General features: G+C 43.6%; 1 protein-coding gene across 2 annotated transcripts in view; it reads left to right on the plus strand.

The window, feature by feature from the left end:
* The window catches only part of MYH9 (myosin heavy chain 9), a 99,137-nt gene that overhangs the window by 38,836 nt on the left and 44,802 nt on the right, over window positions 1-15,499 (plus strand). For both annotated transcript variants that reach the window (XM_075937802.2, XM_075937811.2), the window contains exons 4-6: window positions 6,906-6,933; window positions 7,817-7,910; window positions 14,748-14,840. In XM_075937802.2, the coding sequence (XP_075793917.1) occupies window positions 6,906-6,933; window positions 7,817-7,910; window positions 14,748-14,840 (215 nt within the window). The remainder of the gene's footprint in view (window positions 1-6,905; window positions 6,934-7,816; window positions 7,911-14,747; window positions 14,841-15,499) is intronic.

Here is a 15,499-nt window from a genome sequence, read left to right on the forward strand (position 1 = left end):
AATGTACCCTTAAGTATTGAAGCTTAAGATAAAATTTATTTGTACCTGAAGAGGAGTGCCCTTAGATATTCTAAACTAGAACCTAAAATTGGCCTAGTGAAGAAACCTATATAAGGAGTCTTATTTTTGGAGCTGTGCAGAAGCTTCTCTCAGTTAATAGTCCCACATGCAATTTGCAAGTGTCTTTTTGCTTTGAAACACCATTTTTATTAAAGCATCTGTGGTGTACTGCTTACTACATGCCTTCTGATTGATTCTTATAAGCCAAAACAGAAGCGCTAGCCAGTTTATAACACTTTAGCTCAGACTGTCTGCCCCTCTGCTGAATACTGTGTTGACCCCATGAGCACAGGAGAATGCATACTAATAGGGATGTAAAATCTCAATTAGATGGTTAACCAGTTAAAAAGTGTTTGCTGTCAGAATTCCTCCAATATTTGTGTAACCTAAAATTGCAGGTAGACTCCACACATCTATATGGAAACAGGAAAATTAATACTGGAGAAAGGGGGTCTAGGATCTGGTTCAAGGCTGATTTAGGAAATGAGCTTAGATGTCTTTTCCATTTATTGATAGAAAAAGTTATACATGTTCAACCTTTTAGTACAACTTTCAGCTTCAAATAGCAAGATTTTAGCTTCAGGTGATTCTCCCTTTATTCATTCCTAGAAGTTCTGTTGCTATACATGTCTAAGGTTATGTTTATATTCTGTTTTTGAATCTTGCATTTTGACTTTCTATACTGTTTTGCTTCCAAATTTCTGCCCAATAGGAATGTTAAAATGCAGCAGAGAATCTGTCTAAATGATAGAGATTCTAATCTTGCTTGCAGCATGTCTAGATGGCATACATGTTGAAATACCACTGGTCATTCTGTACTGCTGGCACTCCCATCAATGGAGTGGCTGTGGGGAGAAACTTGAACTAATATACAAATGTAGATAAAGGCCTGCTCTGTGTGGGAGCAAAGGCTATAATAAAATTACATGGTAAAATCAGAGATGCAGGATTGAGATGCTTTCTGGATTAAAACTCATTTAAGGCTAAATCAGTCCAGTTCTCACTCTGGCTTGATCCTCTCATTTGATCAGGCTGTTGCATGCAACCCATTTCAGCAACTGTCAGAGGAACATTTAGTAACGGAAACCAAGAGGGCTAGGCAGTTTCTCTGGCCTCTCTCCTGCCAGACAGTATGCTCCGTGGTTAGGAGGTGGGCGGAACCATTTAGAAATGGTTAAGCCTTTTGCCTTAATGAGTCAGCTATAGGCTGGAGATTGCAAGCCAAGCCTTTGCCTTTCAGATACACTTCCTCTTAGCTGGAAAGATGATGTCACCATTGTGTGAATGCTATATTACTTCTCCTTTTATGGAGATGTGCAGACTCAAAATCTGAGTTGCTCATGCAGAGGAAGTGGGTGATAGAGGCCTTTTAGGATGTTCTGTAACGAAGATGCTTAGCATAAACTGAATGTTCTGTTCTAGCCTTCCGACGTCTCTTCCTCCCCACCCCTAAATCCCCCGAAACATGAGCTGAGGTTGTACCCACCTGCCCATTGTGCTAGCATATGCAAAAGCAGTCTCAGAACTCCTATAGTTCATTTGCTAAAGTACAGTGTTTCATCGAGGATTTCTATATACATCTCATTTTTTTTTTTTTTAAATCAGCTTTTGCCTTAATGACTTTTTTTGTGCAAATGCTTTCAGGTCCTGGAATCCATCTAAATGAACACTGTTATCTGGGACTACACAGGTTAAGAATGGTTAGGTTTTTTTGCAGTTAGGGTACATCTACACAGGAGCATTATTCCAAAATAACTATGTGAGCGTCTAGACAGCTAGCCCATTACTTTGAAATTTTGAAATAATGGGCGGCTTATTTTGGTGTTAACCTCATTTCATGAGGAATAACGCCTCCTCCAAAATAGCTGTTTTGAAATAGCTCCTTCCTCAGGTCATTCAAAGTAATTATTCCCCTGTGCTTCCTGGGGCTCTAAATCGAGGTAGCACGTTCACATTAGGAGAGCCTGCCTCAGACTAATTTTCAGGTTTCTTTGTAGTGTAGACGCAGTACTTCAAAATAAGGTATTTCAGAGTATTTCTTCTGGAGTAGCTTATTCTAAAATAAACATGCAGTGTAGACATAGCCATGGAGTATTACAGAACACCTCAAACTTGAAGTTTGTATTACTTTCTGGATCCTTAAGATTATTTCTTGTTTGTAAGCACTCTGATATTGTGGCAATAAGAACTAAATACATCTCGGACAAAGATTTCTTTGCCAGCTGGTCTGAAGTACAAACTTGTTGTCACAATTAGACTAATGGTTTACTTATTAAATGCATAATTCAGAGGAATGACAATGTCTGCAAGCAAATTCTTTTCGGGTGTTGGCAAGGTACTGTGTTAGACTGTATTGACCATAAAAAGGAGTCCAGTGGCACTTGAAAGACTGAACAGATTTATTTGGACATAATTATTTTTAATTACTCTTTTGATTGTCCTATCGTAAGCAATTGATGTTGTGGTACCCAATATAAGTAACTTGCATGTGCTGCCAGTTTTTGGAGATGTGTTGGGAGCTGGGCTTCTGAGGCCATGTCTAAACATACCATCGGAATTACGGCTGCAGCGGTTGATCCCCATGTGTGTCTATTTTAGTGAGTCTAGTGAAGACCTGCTAAATTTACCGCTGATTGCTCTTTCCTAGACTGATAACTCCACCTGAACAAGAAGAGTAAGGGAAGTTGATGGGAGCAGTTCATCAACTCTCTTTGGTCTTCTGCTAGGATCCTACTTCCTGTGGCTCAACACAGCATTTGAGTCAATCAGTACACAATTAGAAGAATTCCAGCTATCCCAGTGATGGCTGTTTTACAGTGATGGGAAAGAATTTCCCCTTAGATTCCAGACTGGAATGTTTCCTTTTATGGTAGTGTCTGCATACTGCTGTGACTTGCCTGCACTTGCAGGTACATTCCTGCTGACTTAAAGTGGAGGTGACTCATAGCTGCAGCTAGCCATGGGGAAACCAAATAGGAGGGGGTAAGGTAGCACTGAAAGGGTCCAATGTTATTGTCTACGACTTTTCCTGAATGCTCATCAATTTGTATGTTTAATTCTCTAGTACGGTATGGGGGGGGGGGGGGCCCTCTTAATATTTTCCACAGGTAGACGTTATTAACTAGACTGCTGCTGAATCACCATCTCTCTCCCTTATGTGAAATTCTAAAACATTCTTCTATACCAGCATTATTTTTCAAACTTCATTGCAATGCAGTGCCCTCTGACAACCAAAATTACTACATGGCCTGGGGTGGGGGGCAAATCTTCGGTCCTGAGTCCCAGTGAGATTAACACTGACCCAGGCAACCCCATTAAAATAGGATTGTGACCCACTTTGTGGTCCCAACTCAGTCTGAGAACTGCTGCTCTGGCAGACACTGTGTCTAGGGCACTTGATTAGTATGAATTTGATTCTAGTATCTATCATCTGTTCTTTTTAGCATCTCACTTGTGTGGCTGTGTCAGTGTTTTATCACAAGGATAGGGATGTTACCATTTTGTCTTAAACAGGAGCCCCTGAGTACCCAAATGAGTGTAAGCTCTTCCTGCAGATGGGCTGGGCTGCTCGTTACAGTTTTCAAAAGTCCATAGCTCTATATGAATGCGCTATAAAGCCAACCAGGTGTCTGTCCTCCTGAATGCAACACCTGGGGCTATGTGCAGATGAGTCATTAGTTATTCCCTGATGCAGCCTCCAAGTGCCCAGTCATGCAGAATCATTCTGGCGTGTGCCTTGGTGATCCATTGACCGACTGGAAACCTTAGTGGGTGTGGCATTCTGAACTGAGGTCTGTCCTTAACCTGTTGTTCAGCAGTGGATTCCTTAAAGGGCTATACTGAATATACATTCTTCAGTGATTAAAGAGTCTGCCATTTCATTTTAGGTAATTATACTTATAGTTAAGGTTGCCAGAGGCTTCATTTTTAAGACCCTGTTGTTTTTGATGACTTTACCAGATTTAAACTATTTAGGGTGAGACTTTCCATATCCAATATTTGCCTTGTACTAGGAATATTAAAATGTGTTTGTTAAAACATCTAACCGCTGAAAAAAATGTCAGCGGTTGCATGCAGGACACAGTCAGCTCCCCAGAAACCAGTGCGTGATGGAAGGTGGCTCTTAATCCGCCCCCCTAAGTGTACCGGCTCAGTCTGTCTCTCTCCCCCCCCCCCCCCCCCCCAATGCTACTGCCTCTGAGAGGCAGAAGTGCTGGCGGGAGGAAGGGGCTGTGTGTAACTGCATGTTAACCCGTGAGCCCAGGCTCATGGGTTAACCATGTAAACAGTTAGTTACTTTCACATCCCTACCTGGCACTACATATTTTTTTGCGATCTTCAGTAAAATGGTTCAATCACTTCCGAGGACAAGATCAGGGAAAAATACATGTTTTGCTAGTTTTCTTTTTTTTTAAAAGGACTCTTGAAATAGTTTCATTAAGAAGTCATTCCATTTCCATATTTTGGAGCAGCGACCTGAGGTTTGTGTGAGCTGGCTGCCCTAGTATGTGAGACACTTTTTGCGTTTGAATGAATTTTTACAGGAATGGGCCAATATGATTGTTTCTACATCCAACAGGAATAGGGAAGGTATGTGGCTGGGTTTTTTTGTGCTAAGCTCTGTGTATGGCAGGAATGGGGAACCTGGGGCCAGATGTGGGCCCCAGCTTGTCTGGATCTGGCCCCTGAGGTTTGGAGTCCCCCCACTATTGGGGAGCATGCCCTGGGGGCCAGTTCCCTCTCCCCCTGCCACCAAACCATCCCTCACGGGGCTGGAGCACACAATCTACTAGCTTGGGCCTCCCTGGCTCTTGTGTGGAAGAGAAATGTGGGGAGTCTTTGTCCTTCTCAGTCAGGAGTAGGGTGGTGGACGACTAGTCTACTATCCAATAAGCAAACGCTTATCAGATGTTGGCACACTAGTCAAATAGTCGTGTCCCCCCCCCCCCCTTCAGCCTTTCCTGCCTTGATCAGAGGCAGCAAGGTGGGGGAAGTGCAGGGGGTGCTTCAAAGTAGCAGCACTGCACTGCTGCTTTGAAACACCACATGCAGCTTGGGGTCAGCTAGGGGCACTCCCCTGCCCCCCGCTGACCCCAGGCTCCATGCAACGCTGATGCTTTTGAAACGCTACATTGCCAGTGGACTACTTGAGTCCCCTGCTAGCCCCATGCTTCCCCCAGAGCTTTTGCCTTTGAAACGTAGCAACAGCCCTGTAGCTGTTGCTACACTTGAAAGGCAGAGGCGGCCTCATCGACTAACTGAATAGTTGATGCAATTTGCATCAACTATTCAATTAGCCAGTTAATCTAAATTGAACATCCCTAGTCAAAGGGGCCACACCAGTGAGGATTTTTTGCTTAATTTTTGTGCACCCCCAACTGTTTTTTATTTTTTGTTTGGGTTTTTTGTTTTGTTTTTGTGTTGGTTTTTCCTGTGGGTCAGTGGCTCCTGACCCAGAAAAGGTTCCCCATCCCTGGTGTATGGCATTCTGAAAAATCTCACCACATTATGCTCAAACATGGTTGGTAGCTAAATTCTTGAAGAGTCAAGTCTTCACAGAGCATGCTGCATCTCCATAGCTCCCATGTGAAACCAAACTTCATAGAAGCAGTGTTGTCCCACACAGTAACTAGGCATTTTCCATCCCTGGGCTAAGTCTCTCCTTGTAATTATTAGCTACTGGGAGCTGTCATGGCACTGGGCTCCAGCTGAGCATAGAAACTTTTCTCTGATGGCCAATAAGCATGCAGGAGGAAGCTACCAAAATGAGGAACAGGAGGGGAAAGTGATGATGAAACTCTAGGGTAGTGGAGGGAGAAAAGGAAGGATAAGAGTGAGGCAGGGGAAGATAAGAATGAGAGGGATAATAGTAGGAAGTAGATATAGGCTTAGGAATGGTAGGGACTATGAAGGGGATGATAGGACTGGTAGGGATGTGGAGGGCATGAGCGGACCTTGAACAGGAAGGGAAGTGGAAACTAGGGGGGGTAGGGAAGGAAAATTAGACTGGAGGATAGGGGTGTCGTGATCGAAAATTCACTAATGTTTTTAAAAACCTGATATAGTGCTATAGTAAAATCTATGCAGAAACTAATAGCTATGAATTCAATGCAGTTTGGATGATATATAGTAAATTCAGGGCACTACACTGAAATGTTAACCAGTTACACATTGAGCACCATCCATTCTGCATTCAATGAGGCAAGGGTCTTGTGTGTCAGCATGTACACAAGGGATCCAAATTCAGGTTTGTGGCCAGCCTTAATTCTGGCACTTCCTGTATTTGACATCACAACCTTAATTTTGTTTTTAATGTGGCAAATTTTTATATCTAGTAGTACAGTGTCTCCGTCCTCAACTTGCCACATGAAAGAATTGCTAATACAAGAATCTTGAGGCACTGCTTGTTGCACTCTGGTATCCCCAGGTCAGCTAAAGATGTAGTTAATGCTTAGGCCTCTCTTACTAATAAGGATAGGTCAATGTTCCCAGTAACCATGTGGCAGGGTTGGAATTGCATGGCATAGTTTGCGTACAGTAGCAAATAGTTCAGGAGGCACAGGAACAACTCAGATGGGGGTGGTAGTGATGGTGATGGAAATCGGTTCACACCCTAGAAAAAGCAGCATAAGGATTACATCTGGATAGATAATGGTGCCACCTTTAGGATTTGAGGAGAAGGAAGGAACTATTCCAAGATTGTTAGAGATAGTGGGTCACACTTCTGAAGACACTTGCATGAGGATGTTTTGGGGAATGTCAGTATACTTTCTGGACTTAATAGCTTATGCAGAGGAGGCAGAAGTGAGTTTTGGCTTGTCTGATCCTGTTTTGTTTTGTTTCAGATCGAGAGGATCAATCCATTCTGTGCACGTGAGTATTTACATTCCTCAGCTTGTCTTGCTGTCAGCTCTTGTTAAAATCCTTCTGGAGGGCTCTTAATTGAGAGTTTACTAGAATCAGTAGGTCACACGATACTATAAAAGCTAGGGAACATCTGTCTCTTTATTTCCTATCATTTAACATCCATCCCTGCCTACCTATATTCTCTTTCTGCAGGAGGATTGTCTCCTGCATGAGCAGGAAATAAATGATCTTAAGATGACTCTCTAGTGGTGATGTTGCTTTATTGATATTTGGAAAGGACTTTAGAAGACCTAGGAGTAGCAGTGGGGGGGAGAGGGGGTGTATGCACACTGTCAATAAAGCAATGAGGAAGGCAATAGCCTAGGCTGAGGTTACAGTGAATAATGTGCCTACGCAACACTTGGATTTCTTCTGAGCCTAAAAGTGAAACTGATCTACAGACCCTGTTACTTTCTGGTGCTGAAGGAGTTTAGATTTTTTTGCTTAAGTGAATTCCTTAAAAGGAATTTCCCTAATTGCCTTGGTGTCGTCCCCCACCCCCAACCGATTATTCCTCAGCCACTTGCATGTGAAGGCTGCCAAGTAACAGGAAAGCAAAATTTCCTTTTCATTTTTTTCCCCCTTCTCTCTTCCCTGTATCCCCACTCTTCACTTGCTTCCCCCCAAGTCACAAGAAACTGGCTGAGCAATAGTACTAGAACATAGTACGGGTTGCTTTTCTGTTCATTTAATATGCTCAGGTTTTCTATTAGGGCAAGTGTCTCTAATTGCATTCATGCCATTAAACATTGCTTTAAGACCTGTGGTCAGCTGAAAAGTGTGGGATTTAAAGTGTGAATGCATTTTACCCTCATCTTGTTCTTGAATGAATCCCAGACTGTCTTTGCAGAGGTGAATCGGGAGCTGGTAAGACCGAGAATACAAAGAAGGTCATTCAGTATCTGGCTCATGTTGCTTCGTCACACAAGAGTAAAAAAGACCAGGTAGGTTCACTACAAAGATATGGTACTATCATGCTGACCACTTAAGTAATGGTACACTAGGAGATATTTTGGTTGATACTGGTCAAATAAAACATGTATCAGTGGAGTAGGGAGACCGTGAACTATGGAGCCATGACCGTTTTACATATGGCTTAAAAACACCCTACAAATCAGACCATTCTCCCTCATAATTCCATTGGCTTCATTGGAGATCTACAAGGGATAAACTTTTTCACTGTATCTTGATTTCATGTATAGGGTACAGTTTAGAAGTAATCACACATCAGTCCGACTCATTCCTATAATTTGTGATAAATCCAAGCCACTGAAGTGACCCAGTCCCTAGAGATGTGGCTTCCTTGATTTGAATCCCTGTATCTTGAGTTTGGCTGCTGAGTGTTTTATAGGTCAATTTGGAGTGGTTCATAGTTATCAGCTGAAGATTTGAGTGAAACAGATGTTTTCACCCAAGTAAAAGTTCTGTAACTAATAGAACATGGGTTTTTTGAAGTTGTCTCACTTATATTTTTTCCCCCCTCCCTCTCCCTTTGATGGATTATTGCCGAACTCATCAGTTGTATCCTCTTAGGTGAGCTGCACGTTTTCTGCACGTTCTGCACAAGGAATGCATTTTGTCCCATTGTGTGATTTTAAGCACCTTTTCACTTCACACTAGTGTCACTTCCTGCAGCTAGAACAGTCCTGTAGATAACTCACAGTTCTGTTCTGCTACTCACAACAAACTTTTGTGAAATGCTGTCCACTAGTAACTGCAGTTAGGTCAATGACACATTTATTCACAAGGTGTCTCTCGTAGAACTTCCCAGAACACTAAGAGAAACTGTTCCTGAATAGTGAACTGACCAAAGGGAGTTGAACTGAACCTGGCTTTCCTAGAATTGCATATGGAGCTTCTGTGTGCATGGTGTTTGTAACTAGATGAAGTTTCCTGACTGTGTAGCCTTTTACCACAGCAAGTTAGCTCTGGGTGCAGTTGCTGGGAAAGTTAAGTAAACTGCTGCCCTGAGTGTACTGAATGTTCCAACACAACGAGCTTGTTAGCCAGTTTCTCACATAGGAAATGCTGTTAACTTCTAACCTTTATAATGAAATCCAAATGCCAAACACATCTTTTGTGTCTAGGTAAAAACCTTCTCTTGGTAATTTAACAATAGTCATGCTGTGTGTGTACAGGGTATATGAAAAGGATACTCTCTGCATGCAGGTGTGTATGTGTAAGCACATATGAGTGACTTCTGGAATCAGACAAAAACATAGCCTCCATGTGCCAGACTCGGAGAAATACAAAAGCTTTTGGTATGGGCTGTCAGTAGCTCTATTAAGAAACAATTTTGCTTTTTTATTTTTTCTTGGCATGTGTGTGGTGGAAGAGTGATTATAGGATTGGGAATTAAGCAGTCTGCTACTGCTTAATCTTAAATGAAATTTCAGTAATCTAAGCAGACCAAGGATCACCAGATTATGGTATAAACCAACCTTTAGCTAACTTGACACGTGAATTTGAGTTCAAGCTCCATTTGGAAGGTTTCCTTCAGGAATCTTGCAACTCGCTTTCTCCCACTCTGGCTCCATATTGGTTATCAGCCTTATCAAAGAGGACTAGAATTATAGATAATGTTAGATGGCAATTACAGCTGTTAATGGTTAACTAGTGGGGATGGAGCAGCTGCTCTCTGCCTGCCACAGGCAGGGGTCTGCTCCAGGCCTGGGAGGCCCATCACAGGCTTGGGGGGTTGATCCAGCCCCGCAGGAGCAGCCCAGCCTGCTTGCCCCCATTTAATCGGTTAATGGGTTAACTAATTAAATGGGATTTTACTTCCCTAATAGTAATGAACCCTCTCTACAGCCTTGCTGGCCTTCATATTCCTTAGACCTAAATTCAGAGTCCAACTCTGGGTGTCTATGGATGAATATAATACCTTTTGAGACCATATTACTATCCAAGGGCACCAGTCTGCAGACTATGCTCATGGTAACCCCCAAGGTCACTAAGTTAGGCCCTACTGAAGACAATATTAGATTGAGGATGGAGCACAAATCTAGGTCTTCTGCATTTACAGTGCAGCACTGTAGTGGTATAAAGCTATAGGCAACAAATCTTTCTGGTATCCTTTTGGTCAAGAGACTGAACTTACAACTAGGGTTACCAGGTAGACCCCACCAAACTGGACACACTTGATCATGGGCAGGGGGGGACTGGCCGGGGGGGGAGGCCGGGGTGAGAAGCAGAGCTGGCGGGGGGTGGAGGGTGGACCCTGCTCTGGTCCATGACCACGAGCTAGCTGGCTGGGGGTGGAGGGAGGGTGGACTGGCCAGGAGGAAGGGGGGGGGGCAGGAAGCAGAGCAGGGGAGGGGCGGGGGCCGTGGGGCTGGATGGGAGGAGTGGGGGGGGGGGGAGTGGAGCTGGCAGCGGGGGGAGGGGTGCAGCCACTGACTGCAGCTGGAGTCCCAAGGGGCTGTGCCCCCTGGCAGGCACTCCCTGAAGTTGCTAGTAGAAGCTGGGTGAGGGAAATGGCTGGGAGCCACTCCCCCTGCCTGGCTTCTGCACACAGCCAGAGGCTCCCAGCTGAGAGGCGGGGCCACAACTGGCACTGGGAGCCTCGGGTCACCTGCAGAAGCTGGGCCGGGGGGGGGGGGGGGGGGGGGGGGGGGGGGGAGTGGCTGTGAGTCTCAGCCCCTGCCCCCTCCTCCCTCAGATTTTGCATGTGACCACAGGCTTCTAGCGCTAATCGTGGCCCTGCCTCCCAGTTGCTCCCCCACCCCTGCCAGGCTTCCATCTGGTGCCCAGCTGGGAATTCAGAAAATACCAGACATTGCACATGTCTGGTGTTTTCTGAATTTCTACCGGACAGACGATGCAAATAACGGACTGTCAGAAAACCGGACACCTGGCAACCCTACTTACAACTGAAGTATCGGAGTTCCTACTTTTTTCAAATTATAGCTGTTCAAAATCTTTCTCTCAACTGCCGTGGGGGAGCACCCTTTTCACTGTACTGATTTCTATTTGTGAGGATTCTAAAGGAATGGTTAATTTTTTTTTAAAGTAAATCACAGCATTTTATGGTAATTGCTACTAGGCAAGGTGAGGCTGCGTTTAGGATATGCAACATTAAAATCCCCAGTTTCATTTAATCAAATTGCGTATCAGGGAATGGGACAAGTAAATTGTGATTGAAGCTTTCCATGTTTGCTCTGTGCCTCAATTCAGTTCTTAAATCCTGAAAGAATAAAGAGCTATCTTCAAAACTAAAGTTGACTTTTTTTCCCATCAAATTCAAATGCCATGTTGAAACTCTTGCAATTTTTATCCTAAGTGATGTAGTGACCGGTGCTGTTTTCTTAAAGCATTAGCTGCTGGAATCATGTTTCTTGACCATCTCTGCCTTCCCTGTTTTTAAGGGTAGTTTGTGTATCTCATGGCTGAGAGATGTTTGCACTCGTGAATCATAAAGGCTCAGAGCAGGGGGGAAAAAGAAACCAAAACTTATGTTTTTAAAATGGAATGATTTTTAAAAAATAAATCTGCTGATTTTTCTGGGGCTTGACTCATGATTTTTATTTTTAAATATGGGACTGGCAAGGTTCCTTTTCTGGCATATGGCAGCTTCTCTTAAAAAAAAAAAAAAAAAAAAAAAAAAGTTTACAGAAGTTGGGAGTATATGGAGTTGAGTTTTCAGTAGCTAACTTAAATTAATATGAAATCAGAGATAGAAGGCACAAAGTGATTAGCTGCACATGTCCACTATATGCTAGTAGATCTAGAACTTGGTACTGCAACAGTTTGCATGTGGAGTCCAGGATTTACCCATCTCAAATACTAACCAATTCTAAAAACATTCTGTATGTAACTGGGTCCGGGACCTGCACTTACAGGTGCAGAAAGGTTGATGTATTAATTATAGGATCTCAGCTGTTCCTATTGAATTCTGAGAATTGTAAGGTTTCATAGCTCAAAACAAGTTTCTCTTCCTATTGGAAAGAGTCCTTAGCATGCTGCTACTTCTACCTAGTGAGCCTTGCAAAAACAATCTTCAGTCAAACAATGGCTGCAGAGATGTGAATGCTGCTTCCTCCTATGAGGTACCACCTGAATGCCTATGTGGGCTATTTAAATACAACATCAAAAGCATGCTCTACTTAAAACTAACACACAGGCAATGTTCAGGTTACATATGCTACTGCTTTTATGGTAATAGCCTCCTAATCAGATGGAGCATTATAGTAGTATACTGAGAATTTGCTTCTGCAAAGGATTTGGTATTCCTGCTACACTGCAACATTCTGCGGAGCCCTGCTTCCCATGATTAGTCCATTTGGTAGCTTTAGCTCCGCCATGCTCTTCATAGTCCCTACTTACCATTGTCATCTGCCTATAGGCAGATGACATGCTATATGCCTACTACAAGTCTCCTTTTCCTCTAGATTCTCTTGTTCCTCCCCTTCTCAGGGCTTCTGAGTCCAACTTCCATGTGTCACTAATTGCACCCTCCATTCCTGAGGTTAAAAAACATGAAAGGATTAATTTGCCCACAATGCACATGTTGCTATGAGACTCTTAGCTGTCATTTTCCACTTCTAGTGTAGTTAAATATGGCCATGCCAGCTTGATATTTTTTAGCTGAATACTTAAATATATTTAATGCCAAAGTCTTACTGCTATTTTAATCTAAATAGTCTTTTGATCTTTTCCCTTTGTCCAGCAGTGAAGCTGTAATGTTGAATTTGTGACATCACTTATTTCCATGGCAACAGATTGCAGTCACAAACAGGATTAGAACTTCACTGCTGGATCACTCAGGATGAGAACTGCTGGAGAGTTGGGATGGGTGTTGCAGCTCACATGTGTGCCAGAATAGCAGGAGAAACTCAAAATTACGGACAGACTTTTTATAGCAAGTTTGAGGTTTTCTTCCCAGCACAGCCAAAGTGTGACCTTATGGGAGGGATGGCTGTTGTAGCAGCCTGTTCCTTTCCTGTAACTAAACTATCATTTTATATGCACTTGTGGCAAAGTGAATAGAAACTTAGCTGAGGTGGTCTCTTCTGTGTGTAACTCTTCAGATTAATAGAAATGGTTGACTCTGTACTTTAGGCTTTTAAAGGAAAACTGTGACCTGAATGCATCAATAAGAACTAAAAATGCCAGAGTTCTAATTCCAAGTTTTAAGTTTTGGGCAAGTCATTTCATATCTCTGCCTCATTTTTACTGTCCTTAAGGGGGCGAATATTTATCTTACACACCTATAGAGGCAACATGAGGTTTGACTAATGTTGATAAATGAAGTTTTAGATGAAAAGGAGCCATAGAAGTACTTTGTCCTGTAAACACACTTTGCAATCTGAGTCCTGGGATCCACGCTCATGGACAAAAATGTTGGACTCTATTCCCATTTAGCTGGTATTCCTGAAGGCTTACTCTCTACTATTAAAAGAAGAGACCGTAACTCATTTATTTTCAGTATTTGGGAGCATAGTGCTGACTCTGTGGGTGGTCCAGAGTGGGAGCACCCATAGTGGGTGCCAGGGACGATGTCATGTAGAGGACTATGATTAACAGATAAGTCCAGACTTATTGGTTAATCTTGTTGACTACACACATTGTCTCCCTCCCCCTTGATGCCTCTCTATCAGAGGTGCAGCAAGTGGTAGGGGAGAGCAGGATCAGGTGCTTCTTAAAAGCTGGCTCCCTGTGAGCACTGAATCTGCTTTCCCTCTCTTCTCCTCCCCCCGCCCTGCATACTGCTGCCTTGAATAGAGAAGTAGCAGTGTGGAGGGTGGTGGGGGATAGTAGAGCCAATATGTGCTGGGAGCCAGCTCCTGAAAACCTCCTCCCGCCCCCCTCCCCCCCCCCCCGCATCCTACAGATGCAGCGGGAGCGGGGAGGGCAAGCAGGAGCCAGTGCTAGGGGGAGCTGGCTTAAAAGCCAATTTAAGCTCCCCAGCTCCCTCTGCACTGCTGCCTTGGATATACAGGCAGCAGCAGAGTGCCAGGCAGCCTGTCTGCAGAGAGAGCGGTTTCTAAACTAGCTTCCCTCATGGACCAGCTCCTGCCTGTCACCCAGCCTCTGATGCAGAGGCAGCAGTGCATAGTAGCAGGAGCTCTGGGAGTGCACTGGTTGCCAGCCCTGCGCCTGGAAACTAGCAAATAGTTGTGGAGTTACACGACACTTCAATTACATGATATCTAACATCACTAGTGGATGCTGAGCAACCACTCGTGCCAAAGCTCGCATTGCATCTCTTGGTCAGCAGGGCCACCAACGGGCAACTCCTCCTCTGCCCACCCAGTGCTTCTGCAGTATACAAATACTTGATTCAGGTATTCAGGAATCTGGTTGGTCTCTCTCCTTCCCTTATCTTTGGGGGGAGAGGAGTGTATGGAAGTAAAAGAGCAGCAGATAACACGCTTATACTCTGCTACCACTACTTACCTTTTGTTGCATTCCCACAAAGGAGGCTTTTGCTGGTCTGTGTAGATGCAAGAACCTTAGTGCAAGCAAACTATTGTCCCAAACCCCAAATTTGATTTATGACGATTTACTGGTGAGCTCATCCTCTTGCAGAATCCAGGGCGCTCTCCCAACCGAAAGCCAGGTTTGTTTTATTTTTCCGCATGGGATGCACAGTGTTGCTGGGATATAGACATGATCTGGGGGAAGAATCATTGGCTTTCTAAAATATATGTTTAGGGGAATATTACCAAAGATTCAGTGTGGCTTCTCTACATAGTGCCAGGTTGATATGAGAGAAACATTGATCCTCTGGTTTAAGGTGTTTAAAAAGTGTCTTCATCCACTTCTGGTTTTCTGTCTAGGGAGAGCTTGAGAGACAGTTGCTTCAGGCTAACCCTATTTTGGAGGCCTTTGGAAATGCCAAGACTGTGAAGAATGACAACTCCTCGAGATTTGTGAGTATTGTTGTCTTGCATTAGTAGTTGTGCCCAAAATTCCAGAGGGAGAAGCCATTAGTTGAATGAATTGAGAGTCTTTCTTTACTTTGGTATCTGATATGTAATCCTGGGATGTTCTTTCCTGTAACTATTTTCAATTAAGTGAAACTGCGACACAGTTTTCACTTGTCATAGAATTATCTGCAGATGGCCTGGTATGCAAGTTGTTGAACCTTTGCCAGGGCTCCCTGTGCTGCTACTTCAGCTTCAGTCTATCGTTCACTTTTCTCTCAAGGAAACGTGACCCTTATTGTAGTAATCCTGGAGGGCAGTGGAAAGCTTCTAAGAGATGGGAAGCTACATTTGAAACAAAACTGAAGTTGAAGTGGAGCTGTGGTAATGGTGGTAAATGTAGAATGTCCTGTCTACTTATGGTACCTGCTACTGAGAAGGTGGAGGGGATCTACTTCAGAATGAAACCTAAACAGATTTCCTGATGCCTAAGCCATCTGAAAGCCATGTAATTTGATGGCCCTATGTCTGTCATAGAAGTAATTTATAGTTTCAAGGTGGTTAAATTGCTCCATGATCAGCAAGTGTTATGTGCTGGCTGGGCTTTTGTTCTGTTTTAAAATTTGTCTTGGCTGGTAAGTGTTCTTAGGCCTTACTGTTCCATA

Source organism: Pelodiscus sinensis, chromosome 1, assembly GCF_052426305.1.
Source record: "Pelodiscus sinensis isolate ZL-2025 chromosome 1, ASM5242630v1, whole genome shotgun sequence".
Lineage (NCBI taxonomy): Eukaryota > Metazoa > Chordata > Testudines > Trionychidae > Pelodiscus > Pelodiscus sinensis.